At 38.4% G+C, this 21,338-nt stretch overlaps 1 protein-coding gene across 3 annotated transcripts in view; it reads right to left on the reverse strand.

Moving 5' to 3' along the window:
* The window catches only part of etv4 (ETS variant transcription factor 4), a 107,690-nt gene extending 86,720 nt beyond the window's left edge, over positions 1–20,970 (reverse strand). The window contains exons 1-5 of one of the 3 annotated variants that reach the window (XM_043675033.1): positions 20,700–20,970; positions 6,339–6,447; positions 5,885–5,969; positions 5,710–5,757; positions 1,110–1,163 (exon numbers count right to left, since the gene is read on the reverse strand). In XM_043675033.1, the coding sequence (XP_043530968.1) occupies positions 1,110–1,163; positions 5,710–5,757; positions 5,885–5,969; positions 6,339–6,383 (232 nt within the window). In that variant the 5' untranslated portion in view covers positions 6,384–6,447; positions 20,700–20,970. Of the gene's footprint in view, positions 1–1,109; positions 1,164–5,709; positions 5,758–5,884; positions 5,970–6,338; positions 6,448–19,214; positions 19,237–19,371; positions 19,395–20,699 lie in introns of those variants that run through there. The other 2 variants (XM_043675032.1, XM_043675034.1) reach the window with 2 other exon arrangements.
* Between the last annotated feature and the right edge of the window lie 368 nt (positions 20,971–21,338).

A 21,338-nucleotide genomic window follows, 5' to 3' on the forward strand; every position in this document is an offset into this window, starting at 1 on the left:
CTAGCTTTCAAAGCAGCGCTCCTTTGTCAGGTAGCTCCTTCAAATTACCTGATGAAGGAGCAGCGCTCCAAAAGCTAGTGCTTCCAAATAAATCTGTTGGACTAAAACCTGGTGTTATGTGATTTTTAACTTTAAGTAGTGGGGAGCAGTCTGTGACGAAGTGGGTTATGAAGCTGTTTGAAGGTGCAGGTGGGAGTGACAGGCAGGCCAGACAAAGTAAGGACAGCAAATTTCCTCCCAATGGTTTTTATGACAGTCCAATTATTTGAAGATTAGTAGTAATTTTAGTCCAGATTTGTTAACATAAAGCCCCCAAATGCCATAGTGAGATTTGAACTGATGTCCCTTAGAATTAGAGGGGGTCATTTCAGAACAGAAATGCGAAGACATTTCTTCAGCCAGAGAGTGGTGGGCCTGTGGAATTCATTGCCACGGAGTGCAGTGGAAGCCGGGACGCTAAATGTCTTCAAGGCCGAGATTGATAGATTCTTGTTGTCTAGAGGAATTAAGGGCTACGGGGAGAACGCTGTAAGTGGAGCTGAAATGCACATCAGCCATGATTGAATGGCGGAGTGGACTCGATGGGCCGAATGGCCTTACTTCCACTCCTATGTCTTATGGTCTTATGGTCCCCGGATCCTGAGTGCAGATCACTGGGTCACTAGTTTATATAAGTCCTTCTACCATCCTCAATTCTTCTGACATAATTAAACTCCCCTCTCCCTTTAATTTCAATCTCCAAATAGTCCTTGATTTTCTCCTCCCAACTCCACTGTACATAGTCATATCATTCGATGAGCAGCAAAATCGACGTTTCGGGCAAAAGCCCTTCATCAGTTATTGGCAACGTCGATTTTGCTGCTTGTCGGATGCTGCCTGAATTGCTGTGGTCTTCCAGCACCACTGATACAGAATCTGGTTTCCAGCATCTGCAGTCATTGTTTTTACCCCATAGTCATATCATTGGTGTGTTGCTGTTATAAGGGCATCAGCCTTCAGGAGGAAATGTAGAAGTTTGGTTTCTTCTCTGTGGCATCAAAATGCCCTTTTCCTGAAGAGATGGGATTCCAAATCACCAAAAGCCAAGGAGCAATAAAAAATATACTCACGGCTTTCACAGTGATAATCCGGCACAAACTGCTCATCGCTGTCTGGCACCTGAGCTGGAAAAAAAAAATAAGAGGAGACAGATTTCAGAATTGTGAAAATGTTGCTCCTTCCCCCGCACGCACTCCAAATTCTCATCACTCTGCCCCTCAAGATGGGGAATGTATTTTGCAGAATTTCAGTACAATTGAGAGCTGGGTCGATAGCAGTGGCGATTCTTGTGGCTGATTCCACATGTGTACTTTCCCCAGTCGCCATTCAAAATCGGAGGTGATGAAACATTCTTTGGAAATGTTGATAATCACTAAGTGGGATGCCACTCTCAGCCAATTTTTGTACTCTCTCGCTTTCCAGCAAAGGGTCACTACAGACCAGGACAGAGAATGGTTTGTTGACTCACTATTGTGCCTCAGCCTAGATGGTTAAAGAACTCTTGGCAGAAGTTGGATAAAAGTATACAGTTGGGAGTATGCTGGACTTAATCAGCGTGCTATGGTAGGGCAATAAGTGGTACAGTTACTCACCAAATAATTGAGTAAGTGGTGGATGATGTTCTTAGAGAACATTGAACTGCACAGTACAGGAATGGGCCCTTCATCCCATAATGTAATGCCAAAAATGACACCAAATTAAACTAATCCCATATGCCCATTCTTGATCCATATTCCTCCATTCCTGGCATATTCTTATCTAAGGCTTATCTAAACAGCCCTTAAACACCCCGATCGTATCTGCCTCCATCACCACCCTTGACCATGTGTTCCGGACTCCCATCATACTGTGTATAAAATTTGCCCCTCATCTCCTTTAAGCTTTCCCCATGTCACCTTAAATGCATGCCCCCTAGTATTAGACATTTCAACCCTCGGAAAAAGATTCTGACTGTTGACCCTATCTATGCATCTCATCATTTTATAGACTTCGATCAAATCTTCCCTCAGACTCCACCATTCCAGAGAAAACAATCAGAAATTTTCTAGCCTCTCCTTATAGCTCATACCCTCTAATTCAGGCAGCATCCTGGTAACCTACTTCAGCACCCTCTCCAAAGCCTCCGCACTCTTCCTGTAATGTGGTTATTTAAGTGTGGCCTCACCAAAATCTTATAAAGCTGCAACATGACATCCTGACTCTTGTACTTAGTTCCCCAACCAATAAAGGCAAGCATGCCATACACCTCCTTCTAATGCTTAAAAAACAATTCATATCACAAACTACCAGCAATCGTGTAAATGGAAAAGCCAGGCTATTAATAAATTTGCAACTTGAATTGCAGCTTGAGATCAACTTTTAAATACAAGATGCAAGCTCCAGGGCTTTTTCCCCCCAATAGAGAGATCCTTCAACAGGAAGTAGCAGTAATATGCACCCTGCACAGACTCTCTGACCAGGTATCAGACTGTTAAAAGCTAAACATCTGAGACTATATGTGATTCAAGAAGAGATTTTTTAAAAACCATGCAGTGGAGTTGTAAACGTATTCACAAACCAAGGCTCCATTTCCACCTTTGACCACATATACTTACATGCAGTCCTGGAATAAATGTTTATGTTAAAAGAAAATTCTCTCTCATCCCATTGTGGAACTTAATATCACAAAAATAGTCATCATTTATACATACTTGCTGCAAGGTTTCCTTTCAAAATGACAAGATACTGATTTTTAGCCAACAAAATATTTAACAAATGACATGCATTAATGTTTGGATTCTCTGCCCATATATTGCGTGAGCACACCGACTCAGCACTGAAACAGCAACCTTTTATTTCTGAAAACTCTCAGATGCTCTTACTGCTTGGCATAAAAAAATGGTTTGAGCAAGGGTGACTGTGGAGACCCCATTATATTCCTCCCTTTTTAAAATTAATATGGAAATCTGTCTTTAGATTTCAAAATATTTTAATATTCACTAAATGGAAATAAAGTTGACGAAATAGCTGAACACTTGCACTACTAGTTGGGCTTACGTGCAATGAACAGCTCACCATGTTAATTGTGGATACACCCTGTGATGTTCAATCGATGTGGAAAATAAAAAATCATAACATCACTTCTGAAATGTTGTTATTTCAGATGAAATAGTGTTTGTGGGTTTGAGGAAATCTTGTATTCAAAGGTTCAGCAATTTTCTCTCAAATAATTTACAATGATGATTATATAACTCCAAGGTTTGTTCAGCATCACCCATGCTAACTTCCTTCTGTAAAACCATAAGCCCTTTCTAATGATCAAAGCTTCAGTCATTAATTAGTGGGATCGCCTCTAAAAATTTGTCCACATTATAAATTAACAACATAGTCTGTACTAAAACCTTATAATGAAAACGGAGAACTGAAATCGCAATACACACATCAGAAAATATTTGAATGTTAATTGATCAGTGAAAATATCAATTTAATCATAATAGTCATTTTTCTGTCGCACTTCAGCCAATGTAACATCATACATCTGACCAAAACCGAAGATAAACAGAACAAAATCTTCAGATGCAAGTGAAAAAGATCAATTTTATACTGAATTAAAAGCGACTCTTCAATCAATAAATTGAACATTGTTTAAATAAAAATGTTTGAAAAAGGTTTGGGGTGGAAAGATTTCGTCAGTTTAAAGAAACCACACTGACAGTCAGAACTAAAATATTACAAATGTTTAAGTACAGGTCTACCAGCATTGGAGAAAATAAAGAGCAGCTGTTTACATTAAGACCCTAGCCTCCAGCTATGGTTTCAAACACCAAACAATCCATGTATATCATAGCATTTTCTGTTCTCAGAAATTAAGGAATTTCCTATGCTATCACAAACAACATAATAAAACAAGATACCGAGATGTACATCTTTAAGTAGAAGCCAAGCACCAAAGGAGCTCCACTGGGGAAGAATGGGGATCCAAGTCAAGCTTGAATACCTTTCTCCCCCCTTTGCTGCTAAACACACTGATTCTTACAGAGATGTATTTCCAAAAGGTGCTGGCAATTTTTTTTCATAAGCGCCTCACCCATTCTGTATCTGGGAGCCAAACCAATGAGTATCCGCAAGCTATTTGACCATGAAGGGCATCAGTACCAAACCTGAACCGGTCTTCACCTGATGGCTAAAGGCTGTTTGTCCAGCAGCAGTTCCTGGAAAGACGGACGTTCTCCCTACCTGGACACGAAGGCCAAGTGTCATCAGACTTTACAGCACAAGAGGAGGAGGAAAAGGAGGAGCAGGAGATCATTTGGCTCATTGGGCCCATGCTGACACTTTTGAAAGCCCGACCCACTTTGTCCCCCTCCCTTGGCCTTCCCTCACAGACATTTTTTAAAATTTCTGTCAGCTGCAAGTTTACAACTGGACACAAATTCAGAAGACTGGGTTACTTTGTCGTGTCAGGGAGTCTGTCACTGCCCCTCGCTGCTTTGGCAAAGAGAATCAATCACATGACTGAACGAATACACCATCAGTCTTCTTCATTTTTGGCACAGGGTGGGCAAGTGTGATAGTTAATAAGGGGCGTCACTAACCAAACGCCAGCAGAATCCATGGCTGTCAACAACAGTTGCAAAGACAAGACCTGACCCAGCAATCTATTTTCCTTCCCCTTTTTTTTTCTGCAATTTTCTAATGCAGCAATTTCGGGTAATTCCTCCAGGGTTCATTTCTACCGAAATAAAGTGGCACCCCTCGGGCCTGAAGTTATCCACCCAGGAGTGAAACTCCTTTTTCAAGCGGGAAATCTCATTGGATTGCCCGAACTTGTATTTGCTGTGGCCTTTGATGTTTTTACTTCCCTGACGGTTTCCAATTACAAATCCAGGCAAAGCAACAATAAAGAGGACACTTGTTTCTTCAAAACACCCGAACTCCAGACTGCTCAAGGTCTTTTTTTAAAAAACACAAAAAAATGTACTCATCGTGGCTCTCACACCGCCACATCCCTCATCTCCCCACATTAACAGTTAAGAACTTGTTTAGACACATGCAGGAATTCTCTGCAGTTCCTGTGCACACAAATCAGACTGCAGGGGATTTAAACAAAAAGCACACATCGACTTGCATGATGCTGGAAAAGGGAGCCAGGTTTAACTCACGTGTTCTCCACAAGTGGAACCATCCGATCATTCGACAGAATCACTTTTCTCATCCCTCCCCACAACCCCCCTTTTTTAGTGGGAAAAATCCGCACGTTTCTTCAGCAGTGTCGACGTTTTGAAATTGGTGGGGTTAAAATTTTGGCATCACAACAAGTCTTTTAGAAGATGCAAAAAAAAACAAAGTGCAGCGATCTGTCTGTTTCAGAGACTTTTGTGCAATCACTTTTAATTTATTTCAGTCGAGTGCTTCTACAGCCAAGAGGTTTAATTAACTTTGTAAGTTTTGCTGTGAACTGTCGAAATGATTTCCGCTCGGGGCTAGTAGAAAGCACGGCGGCCGAAGTACAAAGCTTTGGAAAGAAGGGGAAACATTGCAGATTGGCAAGTAGAAGAAAGAAAATTTTAAAAAAGTGAGTCATTGAGGCAAAAGAGAACAATGTTCACCAGCGTCAGAGTTGAGCTGCACTGGGACTGGGAAGATGAAAAATGTCCCCACTTACACTCCCATGTATTATTTTAAACTCACCTTCTGCAAGCCAAGTTTCTTGAAGTTGGCTTAAATCCTGGAAGAGATCTGCAAGAGTAAAAAAAGGAATTAGCAGGAGAGTGCTGGAAAGTGCACCTTCTCCCAGATTTGTTATTGGAAGCAACAAAGCTGTCAATATTCATGCAGAAGTTAGCTTCCTGGAGAAAGTGGTTACCTTCTGAATCCTGAGTTAGTTCTTTGGGGATATATCTTTTCTTTCTGGCAATCACTGCCCGCCCGAAGCTCCCGTCGTGCGCTTTCTGTAGATTAAATCAAACACCAAAGTTTTGGTTTGAACCCGCTCTGTGAGCCTGTACCTGGCATGCTAGAACTTACTGATACAGTTGGCGGATTCCAACAGTTAACATCCTCCCCGCTCCCCCTGCCCCGGCCAGTGACGATGGACTCGGCTCCCTTACCCACTCTTTGGTGCCATCGAACTGTAGCTTCATGTAGTTTCGCGATGATTTTACAAACTTCAACTCCCCCCCACCCCGATGCACACACAATGAAGACCGAAAAAAAAAGGGAAACACTTCAGTTTTAAAATTTCAACTTTCTTTTTTTTGTTAACTCCCACCGTTTCGAAGGGTCAATACAGCACCAGATTTCTCAGAATGACTACTCACGTTTGAAAATGTGTAAGGCACTTGCTGATCTAAGTAGCCATCCATCCTGTGTTCTGTTGTTAACCGTTTATGAGCATTTAGACTGGATTTGACATCAAGCTCGATCAGCCTGCGGAGATGGGGGGGGGGGGGGGAGCAGAGATCATGAATGAACGAGCGAAGCATGCATAAATAATAAGCTTCATTCACAAAAAAAATTCAACACAGACAGCCTGCAGGCAATGAACGGCTGCTCTCTCCCGCAGAAACACAGTCTCTTAAAGCGAGGATGTACCTGCTTAAAGAGGGACACAGTTTGCTCCAGGTTTTGCTGAAAATTTTACGGTGAAATAACGCTGGGGGTCACATTTTTAACCCGACGGATAAAACAATCTAATGGAAGTCATCAATTTAAAAAACACGCTTCTTATAGTGTTTTAGACAAACAATTAGGTCCTTCTGAAGTGTAGACACTTCTTATTGAGGAATGGAAGTAGTCAATTTGTATACAGGAAGCTCCGCAACCAGTAATAAGATAATAACCAGCTAATTTGTCTTTTGGAATATTGTTTGATGGATGGATATTGATCTGGACACAAGGGACAACCTCCCTTCTTCTGCTTTGAAAGAGAGTCATGGAATCATTTACATTTACCTGAGAAGGTGAACTCTAATATAACTTAGGATGTAGCATTTATCTAACAGAGCACATTATTTCCACTGCTCTATTGCTCATTACTGCACTGGTGTGTCAGTCTAAACTATTACACTAAAGTCTTGGGAGTTTGCAGATGTTGGCAACATTTCTTGACAAAAAAAATCATCAAGTGCATCTCTCTACAAACAATTTATAAAACCATTCATAGGATTATAGAATCCCCTACAGCATGGAAGCAGACTGTTCAGTCCATCAAGCAAGTTGTTGGAGGGAATCCTGAGGGACAGGATGTACATGTATTTGGAAAGACAAGGACTGATTAGGGATAGTCAACATGGCTTTGTGCGTGGGAAATCATGTCTCACAAACTTGATTGAGTTTTTTGAAGAAGTAACAAAGAGGATTGATGAGGGGAGGACATGATCTATATGGACTTCAGGAAGCATTCAACAAGGTTCCCCATGGGACATTGGTTACCAAGGTTAGACCTCAGTTGAAAGGGTTCTCTAAAGATTTACAAGCATGTTGTCAGGGTTGGAGGATTTGAGCTATAGGGAGAAGCTGAATAGGCTGGGCTGTTTTCCCTGGAGCGTCAGAGGTTGAAGGGTGACCTTATAGAGCTTTTTAAAAACGAGGGGCATGGATAGGTTGAATAGACAAAGTCTTTCCCCTGGGGTGGGGGAGACGAACTAGAGGGCATAGGTTTAGGGTGAAAGGGGAAAGATATAAAAGAGACCTAAGGGTTTTTTTCATGCAGGGGGCAGTGCGTGTGTGAAATGACAACATTTAAAAGGCATCTGGATGGATGGATATGTGAATAGGAAGGGTTAGAGGGATATGGGCCAAGTCTGGCATTTGGAATGAGATTAGGTTGGGATATCTGGTCAGCATGGACGAGCTGGACCAAAGGGTCTGTTACTATGCTGAACATCTCTATGACTCTCAGTCCACACCAACCCTCCAAAGATCATCCCATCCAGACCACATCCCTGAAATCCTGCATCTCCCATGGCTAATCCACCCAGTTTGCACATCTCTGGACATTATGTGTAATTCAGCATGGCCAATCCACTTAACCTGCACATCTTTGGACTGGAGGAGGAAACCAGAGGAAACCCACACAGACTTATAGAATTCAATAGAAGATCTGCTAGGAATGAATGCATAGACTACATTCAGTAAACTTAAAGAAACATTCTGCAACAGCTAAGTTCATTGGTAATACACTTGCTGCTGTTTCAGAAGATCATTGGTTTATAAGATGTCCCATTAGGGCACCAAGTGACAAAATTGTCCCAGTGTCCTGCACAACATGTCACTTCCATTACAAACTTATAAATATATTGACTGGTCATTCATTTAATTGCTGTTTATGCAGTGCAAAAAAAAAGTCATATTTTCCTACAAAACTACAACGACCACACTACAAAATCTATGAAACATTTCAAGACTGCCTGGGGATGTGAATTTTGAGACATAAATAAAAATTAATTGGTTTTGGTTAGCACAGATGCAAACAATGGCTGAAGATTCTGTACTTTTAACATCAACATGACTACTGTCTACGCAGATTATGATGTGAAGGTGCTGGTGTTGGACTGGGGTCGACAAAGTCAAAAATCACCTGACACTGGAGGGGGGCCTATAATCCAACAGGTTTATTTAAATCCTTCACCTGATGAAAGAGCAGTGCTCAAAAAGCTTGTGATTTTAAACAAACTTGTTGGACTATAACCCTCCTGGTGTCATGTGACTTCTGACTGTCTCTACATGAATACCAACTCGTCTGTAAAGCACTGATAGCATTTTCAGTTTTGATTTGCAGTTGAATCACCATTTTAATTTGGGTAATTAGCCACTCCCAATATGGCTAATCATGCATTTAAAAAATTAATTCTCCTAAAGGCAGTCTATCAAAAAGTTTAAGTTCAATTATATTTTTGTGAAGAGTGGTGGAAATTCAAAACTCATAACACTAGTATCATTGATTCAGTGCATTTGGAGAGATTAACTTATAGAAATGGAACAATTGCAACAAACAGACTCCAACCTACTTCAATAAGGGTGCAGTGAATTAAACAGGTGACAGGGATGACTGCAGTACATATTGATTTGTGCCTGTGTGGATAAGGTTTCAAGGGAAGACATTTAACAATAGACCAGTTCATACCAGATGTATGGATTGAGTATCACTAGTTTACTTCTGAGAGTTATTTCTGAATCAAGCACTTCCTCTGTCTCAATTGTGCAATATTCATGTGACAAAATGTACACATATTGCCAGTGGCCAACCACTTTGAAACCATCTTTTCTTGCAATACTTTTTGTCAGTTCCAGTTATGCAATCTTTGACATTATGTCCAATTTATGAAGTTAAATGCAAAATTTGTCCACCACTTCCTCATGTCCATAACAGAGATGTTCCATGTAAAACCCATCAAACATAGACAACGCTGCTGCATACTCATGAAACAATGATTAAGCTCCCACAGAATAAAATTGTATTATTATCAGTGTGTAGCATTAATAAAATGCACAGGAAAAAAACAATACTGTTCTGAAAAAAGAAATTAGAAATGAACATCCTTGCTATCTGGCTACTTCATGTTTTAATCAATTACAAAATCCTGTTGTGCATCTCTTATATTTATTATAGGCATTAATTATTTTCTGGAAGTCCTTGCCCCAGAGTGTTGTGGAGGCCAGATGATAAGGTATTTAAAGAAGAGGTCAATTGATTTTTGAAATATCAGGGAGTTGAGGGCTATCATCAGATGCACAAAAAAGGATTGAGATCCACTGGAAATCTTATTGAGTGGCTGGGGGAGACTTGTGGGACTGAATGGTTTACTCTTGTTTCTATTTCTTACGTTCATATTTGTAAACAGGGAATGAAGGACCAAATATTTCTTACGTATATATGAAAAATATCAAAGCTTACAATTATAATAGCACTGTTCACAACTTCAGAATGTACCAAAGCACTCCACAATCAATGAAATACTTTTCATATGCAACCACTATTGTGATGCAGGAATTTTATAGCCAGATGCACATAGCAATGTGACACAACCAATAATGAGATAATGACCAGATAATCTGCTCTGTGATGTTGATCAAGAAATAAAGATTTGCCTGTACAACAAGGAGTTCAACCCTGCTATTTTATCAATTGATGCCACGGACTCTTTAACATCCACCTGAGGAGCAGATCCAAAGGATATTTTATTCAAAAGATTGCACCTTTAGCGCAGCACTGTCTAACCACCTGTCAAATCTGGATTAGGTGATCAACTCTTGAAAATCTGGTAAATGCACAACCTCTTGAATCAAGGTGAGTGTGTTTACAACTTGAGCCATAACTGATAAATAGATGCACATATAGCATACCACAGAAGACGGGACATTCTGATTGTAACAAGGACAGACAATATTATTACATAAGTTTATAAATATAAAGAACATGAATCATTAAGGGCAGGAAATCATATTTTGTGCCTGGTTACCAAATATTGTATTGATGCCACAATTTCAAAGACAGTAATTTGTATTTACATTGAACATTTAAAATAACGATTATTGTAATGTACTTCACAGAGCCAAAGCAAGGCCCCAAGCAATAACAGCAAAATATTCAGGGAAGCTGACTTGAAGGGCAAAAGCAGGTTTTGAGAAGATGAGGAATGTGTCTTTTTGGGGTGGAGTAATTTATTGTTCAGATTGCAGGACCAAATTTGATTGAAGACTGACTCTGAAAATAAAGCAGAGCGATTCATAGAATTCTGAAATCAGAAGATCAAAACGTGACAGATAAAATTGCAGAAATAAATGGCAACAACATGGAATTCTACTTTGGATGAGTTGGGACTTTATGCAGTGTGGAATGGAAACAAATGAGGAGAAACAGTGAACACATTAAGCCTAGAAATGGAAAAGATCTTGCTTGGGGGTGGGTGGGGGGGGAACTGTAGGACAAAGAGAGACAATATTGCAGAATAAAAAGATGTATTTCTATGGATTTCAGTATATCAGTAAAAGGTGTTATGATCAATGTGATATTATTTAATTTACTTCCATATTATATGAACTGTATTTCAACAATCTCTTGGGCTGATTAACAACCTTCTTGAAATGTCCTTGCTGAATAACTCAATGCATCAGAGTCTACAGGTGATCTTAAATTGATTGAGTGCTTTCAAAAGCACCTTTTAGTATAAATGCATCTGATCATTCAGGAGAGCTGAACATGGAAAATTTTAGAATTTCTGTTTGAGTGGTTCTCATTTGGCATCACTCACTGGTAACATTATGTGCCAGCAGAATATTGTTTACCAGAGCATTGCACAACCATTATAGATTTGTTTCAGATCACTGACTTGTTCTGTTCGTACTTGCTATGTGACTCACCTTTATGATACTTCTGGGCTGAAGCATTAAGTAAAAGGGACAAGAATCAAGATACAGTAGGAAATGTCACTTTGTTGCTACTACTGAATCCTTACATTATGGGAGCAGCAGAGAAAATAAATTCTCAGATCACAAATCAAAGCCATGTGATGTCCGGAGTGTGAAATGCTCATTTATGTTTCATTCTTTCAGAGAATGTTGAAACAATGACAAACTTAAAAATGAATAAACAGAGCCAGTAAAGGAGCAATAAAAATAATAGTCTCAAACTTATTGTTGACATTAATTAACATTAACATTCTGTAAGATTAGTCTTTTTTCAAACTAAACTTATTTAAAATGAACAAGTTAATCCAATTATTGGAGGAACATTGTATGGATGCATTAGCATTTAAGTTTGAATATCATGTGCAGGATTGTAATTGATAGATCTGATGATCATTTTGATTTGAGTCTTTACTATGGATACTCAAATGGTACAAGATGACACACCAGAAGCCAAATAATCTGCCAGAGAGGAAAAAGTGTTTTCTAAAGGATATCCAGACATGGTGGCGTCATTTTCAATTCACCAGTAGAGATTTATGCCGGCAATGTATCAGAGACATCAGTTTTAGAAACAGCCAGAGAAATACATGCTTGCTATGACACTTGCCTGGCCTGCAACACTAGTTTTATGCTTGGATGGTAAATTGAAAATTACGCTTGATATGTTTACTCCAGGAAAAACTAAACAAGATGTGAAAGTTATTTTAATGGGGGAATTTAATCAACCAAATGTATGTTGAAATGCTCAAGTGGTTCACAGTCAGAAATGGTACATATAATGGAGTGATTGCATTGTGACCTGGTGTGTCAGAGAAGCCACAAGAGGCAGTGCACATCTTGACTTGCAATGATCTAACTAGAATTATATACAGGGAATATAAATCATGGCACCTATGACACACAAATGTCAAATTCAAAGTAAGAAGGGCTTCAGAAATAACTTCAAATGAACTGAACATGTCCTTTTTTCCAAATAGCTATCTCACTGCAGGATGCAAAACTACAATTGAAACCCATAGACTGGAGTTTGATCAAAGGGATAAAGAATGACTTAAAATTTATATAGCATCCTTTAATGTATTCAAACATGCCAAGGGTCTTTACAGAGGCATTACAAGGAAAACTCGGACAGAGTCTCATAAAGAGATATTATGTTAGTTGATCCATAGTCGAGAGTGTGGTGCTGGAAAAGCACAACATGTCAGGCAGCATCTCGGGAGCAGGAGAATCAACGTTTCTGGCATAAGCCTTTTGTGGGATGCCTGAAGAGCATATGCCCGAAATGTCAATTCTCCTGCTGCTCCTCAGATGCTGCCTGACCAGCTGTGCTTTTCCAGCTCCACATTCTCAACTCTGATCTCCAGCATTTGCAGTCCTCACTTTCTCCTAGTTGATCTGTAGCTTGGTCAAAAAGGTCAGATTAAAAAGGAAGAGAGAAAAGAGAGAGAGATCCAGAGGGAATTCTAGGGCTTTATACCCTGGCTACAGAAGGAACAAACACTAGCAACTAGAATTGGGGATTCCCGGGAGACCAGAATGATACAAGTGAACATATCTTGGAGGATGTGGGGCTGGAAGAGATTACAAAACAATAGGGAGAGGTGAGGTTATTATAGGATCCATAAAGCAAGACGTCCAGATTCCATGATATTTCAGTAAACCATGGCACAATAGTTACCCAGCCCAGGAATAAATAAAACATGACCCAGTTCAACCAGCTTTTTGTGGTTGGATACAAAACCTCTAATTGAGGAGTTTTACTCAGGAAAATGGGTTTCTATGACACAATGGGACATATGTTAATTCTCAATAAACAAAATTAAAACCTGCAAACTATACTTAAATACAATGAAACTTCAATTGTATGTGTCCCACTTAGCTGTTTTCCCACCTATCATCTGCATGATAAACCTTTTTGTGGGATTTAATCTTATTGTATGTTGCATTAACATTAATGTCCTCCTGTAAATGATAGCAACCCAATTAATTCAAGAAAGACTGAATTCAGTTGCTGTAATTTGCATTGTACTTGTCTTCAATGCTGTACGTGAGATATTTGTCTTTCTGTATGACCAAAATCTAAGGACATTTAATTATTCATCAGCTTCCATTAATGGAGGGTGGGGCACTTGTTTATCATGGCAGATACATTCAGATAACAACGCTAACAAAACAAAATGTCCCAGTATACTCCCTAATTCCCATGGACCTTCTACAGTAATGGAAATCCTATAACTTAGTAATCAGTTTTTTTTTATTATTTAATAGCTTCCCTTGCTGATGGTTTCTTTAATATTGTTATGCTAGCATTTAAATAAAAAGTTCTCAAGTGATTTATTTTTTCTTTTAAAAAAAAAAGGGCGAACACAAGATCATGAGATCTAGTTGAATGAAGAAGGCTCTTTAACCACTTGGTAACACTATTTGATCTCACATACCTTCACCCCTTTATATTTTCTATTTGCTCCTTAACTTAAACTAGCCTCTGGCCTCAGTCACACTTCCAGGCAATTTGCTGTTAACACCTTTCATGTGAAAGAACATTTCTTGATTGTCTTAAAAGTTTCCCTTCAAATACCTTGAACTTGCCACCTCCTGCCATAACATATCTGAAAGTGTTATTTCAAATTTATTTCATTCACTTAAGCTATCTTTATCCAGGTTTCCATTTCAACTCAAATTCTAATTATCTATACAGATATTAAAATGCAACATCCACAGCACAATGCTATTTCTTACCAATGATTTTCCTTGAAGCTTAGTAAGTCTGGTGATTCTGTTATAATCATTACTTTTGCAGTAAGATACATCAGCACACCAAGTAAATTGAGTATTAGGGTATCAACGCCCATCAAGACACCACGACCAGCAAAACAAAAATATAACAAACCTAGCTTCAGCTAACAAAACGTATTCCTCATACTTGAGATGTTGCTAAACAGTAACCAAAGAGAGAGTTTAGATGACAGTAGTTAGGCAAGGTGAGATTCAATCTCTGATGTCAACTGAAACCCTCAGTGGAACTGCTGACAGCAATTACCCTCCAGTATCCATTATTCTGTACGTTATGGAAAACTACAGAAAGCTCCCAAGATACCTGGTAGTTACAATTGGTGATACTCTCCAGTATGGAATGTGGGACAGGACTCTGTGTAAACAATGCTGCCAAGAAATGATGGGGCCTGATTGTAACTCCGTGTAAGTGAATGGGATTTAAGTGATGTCCCATGGTCCCATGTTTGATAGGACCAAATTAAAATGAACACTTTGATGGGTATGTTTACTTCTTGCCTTAAAGACAGCAATGTGGGGATGCTGCATTGAATTCAAATCTGATGAAGCACTTGACTGGGCAGTGAGTGAATTTCTATTTCCCATGAATGATGAGTTAGTTATGGCAAAGAATTCTGGTTAGGAACAAAGTAACAAGGGGGTGGTACAGTGGCTCAGTGGTTAGCACTGCAGCCTCACAGCGCTAGGGACCTGGGTTCGATTCCAGCCTTGGGTAAGTGTCTGTATGGAATTTGCACATTCTCCCTGTATCTGCACGAGTTTCCACCCATGGTCCAAAGGTGTGTTGGTCAGGTAGATCGGCCGTGCTAAATTGCCCATAGTGTTAGGTGCATTAGTCAGAGGGAAATGGGTCTGGGTGGGTTGGGCCGAAGGGCCTGTTTCCACAATGTAGGGAATCTAATCTTATTACAAGGCAGAAATGAGAACATTGCAAGTTTTTATTTTAAATCGGATCCACAAAATCCTCTCGTGCTGCTTTGCCTGAGCAATTTCATTGGCCTTTAAAAAGAGTTAAATAGTTTATTCCTCTCATTTAAAGAGGTATTCTTCAAAACAAAAACAAAAAAATGAATTATTTTACAAAAGTTGAAAATGTGCTAAGTATTTCAATATGTTTGCAAATTCATATGGTCTGCTAATAAAATTTGCCTTGCTTCACAGAACTGTTACCAAGGTCGCACTGCAATATTCAAGGGAATAGTCTGAAAATTATCTGACTGCTAGCAAATATTTTCAACAACTTTTCATTCTTCATTGCAGTTTAGAATGTGTGGAAATGTCTGCTTTGAAAATAGATTACAGTATCAAAAGATAATAAACAGACTCATTAGCAGATGGTGCATTTGTGCAAGATTAATTCAGGTGTATATTGAAGATGCTATATAAATGCAAGTCCCTATTGTAGTTTAGGCAAAACGTCTTGTAAGTATAGATGAAATGAATACATTTTAACTTCTTAAATTCTTGCATTCAAACAAACTATGTGAACTTTTCAAAGAACTAAAGCACAAAATCCATTGTTTTCTGTGTGTAATTTAATGGTATTATTATTATAGTTCTAGTATATTCACCTTATGGCCAATACTGATGTATTAGCATTTCTTCTTGCAAAGCAATGTCAATGTGCTTTTAGTGGTTAATCCTTTTAGATCTTCAAGTTTGCAAATGTTATATCTGAACTCTGAAGACAGGTTCAGAGATGCTTTTCTGATCTCTTACCCAAACCAATAATCCCCATCTACTGAGTTTCAAATTACACTCACTGGTGATAAAATTTAAAGACCAATTAAAATGTTAAAATTAAAATACTCAATTCATTTACTCCATGTGTGCATTGTTTAGGTCTATATTCTCCATTAGATGTAACTGAAAATGAAGTTGCTGCTAACCCAGTGATGTGAATGATTCATAAAAGATAGAATGATTACAGTATCTAGTTCAGTTTAAGTTTGATGGCATAAATGGACTTACCTCTCCTTGTCCAGTTGGACTCTAGTGTGTTATTTTTCTGTTATAAAATTATTGAATGACTTGGAATTGCCAGAAACTTATTATGCCTGGATATTTTACATATTATGCCTTCAAATAGTGAAAACTATCATTGTGTGTCATGGGGAACTAAGGTTTTTAACAATGTTGTGCAGTGTCTTGCAATTACATTCTTTGATGCTATCTATCTTAACATGAAAAATACAAATAATGCTTTGCAGAAGTAAATTTATCAGTACAAGGCTGGAAAATACACAGTTCCATTCCAAATCTCACAAAACAGGCAGAAAACAGTGCGCAGTCTGAATACAAAGGTGGAATTGCAAGGCTGGATTGCTACTCTTTTCTGGTTAATTAATATTAATAAAATACAATGATCACTAGGCATTGACACTCATCATCGTGCCTCTAGATTCCTGACCTTTTTTCTTATATACTGAATAAAATCACTGATAATGAATAGGAAAATTTTCATAAATATTTTGGAAGAGTCACATAAAGATGGCTTATTTGAGTAATGTAATTCAAAACAAAACAATGGCAAGTAACATTGACAAGGTTTTTTTTTAAACTGGCCCTCAGAAATACTTATATGGGCTTTTGCCCGAAACGTCGATTTTACTGTTCCTCGGATGCTGCCTGAACTGCTGTGCTCTTCCAGCACCACTAATCCAGACTCTGAACTACTATATCGAAATGCATATGTGCCACTGTTTTGGCCATTTTTCTCCATATACTTTTGCAGAAGCATATTCATTGAGTATGTAACTCAAAGAAGGATTGCTCATGAAACAGCTAAATTCAAGCTGAGCCACCTATGTCTTAAACTATTTTTCCAATAAAAATAAGTTGATAGAGACTTAATGGAACTCAATGTAAAGTGAATGCTTCACATTATGTGAAGATCATATGAATTTATACTTATGTATAAATTATACCTTATACCTTTCACACATGTGGCAAAAAAAAAGTCACTGTTGCAAATTTCAGAGTTATCTTCACGTATTCAGCTTGGGTTTGAAGTTTCCCTCCTTTGCACAAGTAATGCAGTCGCACATTTGTGTGATATTCTATAAGCACCTACTGATAATGTCTATAGGCAATGCTTTCTATCAGAATGTCTGAAAAACATGATGGGGTGATAAGCAAAAAAAAAATTCATATTGGAGCATGATTCCACATAGTGAGAATGCTGTGTTTTCCTCTAAATTTCTCTCCGATTTAAAAGGTAACAGTGAATGAATTAGAGGAGCCATGGAAACACAAGAGAAAATCATGAACATGCAACATTTCACTAATGTGGCCTGGTAATAAGAAAAATGGCATTATGTTAGGAATAAAAAAATACTGTCAAAAAGATTTTCTAATATATTTCTAAAGGTACAGAAAAGGACAAATGTTGAGTTACCTGCTAACACTCATCTTACATTGACAATAATTCAAAAGGAAGTTGGGGAGTACTTACATTGTTGATACAAGTTTATATTTTACATTGTACTAAATTGAGTTTCATGGTCATTGCCAGTAATTTCAATCTTTGATTTTTTAAAAAATAAACTCTGTGTAAATACACCAAAGATTGTGACTCTGAACTATATCTGCACAGTGATTAGCACTGCGCTAGAGACCCAGGTTCAAATCCCACCTTGGGCAACTGTCTGTGTGGAGTTTGCACATTCTCCCAGTGTCTGCGTGGGTTTCCTCCGGGTGCTCCGGTTTCCTCCCACAGTCTAAAGATTAGGTGAATTGGCCATGCTAAATTGCCCGTAGTATTAGGTGAAGGGGTAAATGTAGGGGAATGGGTACGGGTGGGTTGCTCTTCGGAGGGTCGGTGTGGGCTTGTTGGGCCGAAGGGCCTGTTTCCACACTGTAAGTAATCTAATCTATCCAGATTAAGAGCATCCCAATGTAATTATTGTGTAAAACAGAAATGGCTAAAGAAACCCTGGCAGCATCTGTAGAGAGAAAACAGAGTTAATGCTTCTAGTCCATTGACCCTTCTTTATTGTCTATTTTAAGTTCACAGATCTCAGTCAATGTATGAGGCTAAACTGGCTGCAGTGCCCAAAGACTAGCAAGTGAGAAATCAAAAGCTCCTGCTCTTTATTTAACGACCCTTGATTGAAAGTACATCCAAACATGTATCAGCTAACAATGAGATCAATCTCAACTGTAATACTATGCACAGTCAATTGACCTTTAAGTACTCACTGGCTAGATCACCATAAGAATGATCACTTGTCAAAGATATCAGGGGGCTTCTGGCACCTGTAAAACTGTCTCTAAACATATCAACAGTTTCCAGAAAGGGGATTTTAAAGGGGTAGAATGTTCCTACTAAAATAACCCGTACTCATAGCACCTTTAAAATAGTAAAATAACCCATAAAGCAATATGGTCAGTCTTCATACATCTACGCACAGTGATATGGTCAACATTACTATATCTAGGTTTAGTCACTTCTAAATTTTCCTTCCTTTCCCCAAACGTTGTATACAATAAGACTCTAATGTCTATTGTTTCAGCAGTTTGATTCCTCTTGTGACATCTAGAAAGATCATTTGAGACAACTCTGGGATTAGACATTGTCAGCAATTAATGTTTTGCAGCAAGTGTAATTCGTGTTTATGAACAAGACGATCAAATAGGATTGCTGGGTGTTTAGTACTTCTGAAGAGCAAGTTGGGAATTTAGATGAACATTCAACACACACCTAAATAAATTGCCATTAATGTCATTGAGTAAAATTGACCAAGATCATCACTCCTGATGATTGTTAATTTATACCCAACTGGAAGAATGAGTGTGCAGAATTTAGGTGAGGACTAGAGTGTGTTAGATGTCCTAATATTCAAATAATATGCTGAGAGTCACCAAGAGGAACAAGAGAATAATTAGCACTCTAATTACACCCCAATGGCTCCCAACATAAGTGAGGGAAGAAAAGTTCAAACGTCAGAAGTTGATGAGAGAGTAAACATTGCACAAAAATCCACTCTTACCACAGTTTATCAGTTCCAGTCTAGCTACTAAATGAGGTACCCCAGTCAATGTGCAATAATTATGATGCAATAACTGACATCTTCTACTGAAAGACAGAAGGAATTTAAGAACAAGGTAAAAGCAAAGAGTCCACTTTATGATAACATCAATACTTACAGCAACATCGACAAATCCAAAGAACAAACTATTACCAGGCTATATAATGCACTTTCAAGTACTTTTCAAAATAAATCCTGCTTATTACAGCAAAGTTCTCTTCCATTAGAATCACTCTGTTTCACATCATGACAACATAATTCTCTGACACTTAAGGATTTATGACCCATTTCCCCCCCATTATAAACAGAAAGCCCATCTATGAAAAAGACCAATTATGGCTTGCAGCTGAGGTGTTTTAGATGCCTCTTCAGTGAAACATCTAAACCTTAATATTTTCCATCACTTTGTTCCTTCTTTCTTTCTACAGGTCACTAAAACATCCATGTTCGAACACAGTCCATCTGACACTCATTATCAACACATTGAAACATCCCATATCTCAGAGACAATGGAGAGAGAGAGAGAGAGAGGTATGATTGAACAAAAACTGCAAAGTTTCAATAGTCACAAAAAGGTTAAAGATCTACAATTACTTTTGTCTCCAACGGTATTGAACAAAAAAAAATGCAAAAGCCTGTTTTCCACAATAAACAAAGTTCCATTCTTTGCTATTGAGGCGAACAACCTTTAGGCACCAAACTCTCTAATCAGACTACAGCTGGATAACATTAATAATTTACATATAAATAGCCTTCAATCTACGTTTTCCGATCTGTATGAGTTAAGAATTGAATGACTAAAAATTAATGAGATATTAATCAAATTGCATTGAAAATAGGAATGAGCATGTGGTTGCTAAAATTCAGAAAAAAAGCAAGCGCCATACTCGACTACTTTACTGTTTAAAAACTCTTTCTGTCTCAGTCCTGAATAGTTTTGCAATAGCGAAAGCCTAAATCGGTAAATAAGTATTAGATAGCATTTAAATATTTGGTAACGTTTTAATTCTCAAAGACAGCTTGAAGAGGATAACTGAATTTTGATTTCATTTGCAGCAAGTCAGATGTTCTTTGTAATCAGGCAGGGGATTTGGTAACTAGCAATGCCTTTGCAAACAGCCCATTTGCAAACATGAACTTTCGTTTTAAAATATAATTAATTAATTTCTTCCCATTTCTGCAAAAGATGCGCTCAATATTCAATGTTATTTTAAAATAATTTGAAATGATAGTGGATTTAAATGCGCCCTGTCTCAGGTTGGCTACTGGGGCAGTGTAGCTTTAAGCATTTCCACTGTCATTGCCCAGCGCTTCATGTTTGTCCGGATCAGACGAATAAACCACAAAGCAGATCATCGTGCGATAAGCACCAAACGTCAGGGGCTGGAAGGGATGAATAAACTGCTGCAACAAGAAATTAAACTTCATCTAAAAGTATGATCTCACCTGATTTATGGAACTGTTTTGGCTGATGCAACATAAATCCCCGGAATCGGAGAGCTGCATATGTAAAGTTTTTTTTTAATTAAGTCTGTGCAGCCGACTTCAGTGATGGTTTCAAAAGACTTGTTTTTCTTGCTCCAGTCAGTTGTTTGCCCAAGGGATTCGGCGATTGGTTCATTTCCTCTTTCACGGGCTCAGATTTCGTGTCTTTTTTTAAATGAATGACCTGACTTAGTCAATGACATGACATTAACAAAGATTCCAGCCTATGAGAGGTGAGAATCGAGGTGTTATATTACCTGGAGCTGGAACACCCACCCCCAGCTCGAAAACCAATCAGGATCCAGAAGCTCATTTCCATTCATAGTTCTGATCCTCTGCCATGGCCTCTCATTCACAAAAAAAAACTTTCAAGGGGTCATTGATAAAATCTGGAAGCGGTGGAAGCGAGTATTTATTCAGACCTTTTTTTTTAAAGAGAAGACTGAATTTTGTTAGAATCAAATTTTTCAAAGCAGAGTTTTTGTACATAAAGTTTCTTAGTTATAGAGTTTGAAGAACAAGTTCATTAATTAACAGGTATCCCTTGTTATTTTCTTCAGATCTAGCTCCAACATGATACACAGTGGAGCACTGTTTACA

Source organism: Chiloscyllium plagiosum, chromosome 33, assembly GCF_004010195.1.
Source record: "Chiloscyllium plagiosum isolate BGI_BamShark_2017 chromosome 33, ASM401019v2, whole genome shotgun sequence".
NCBI lineage: Eukaryota > Metazoa > Chordata > Chondrichthyes > Orectolobiformes > Hemiscylliidae > Chiloscyllium > Chiloscyllium plagiosum.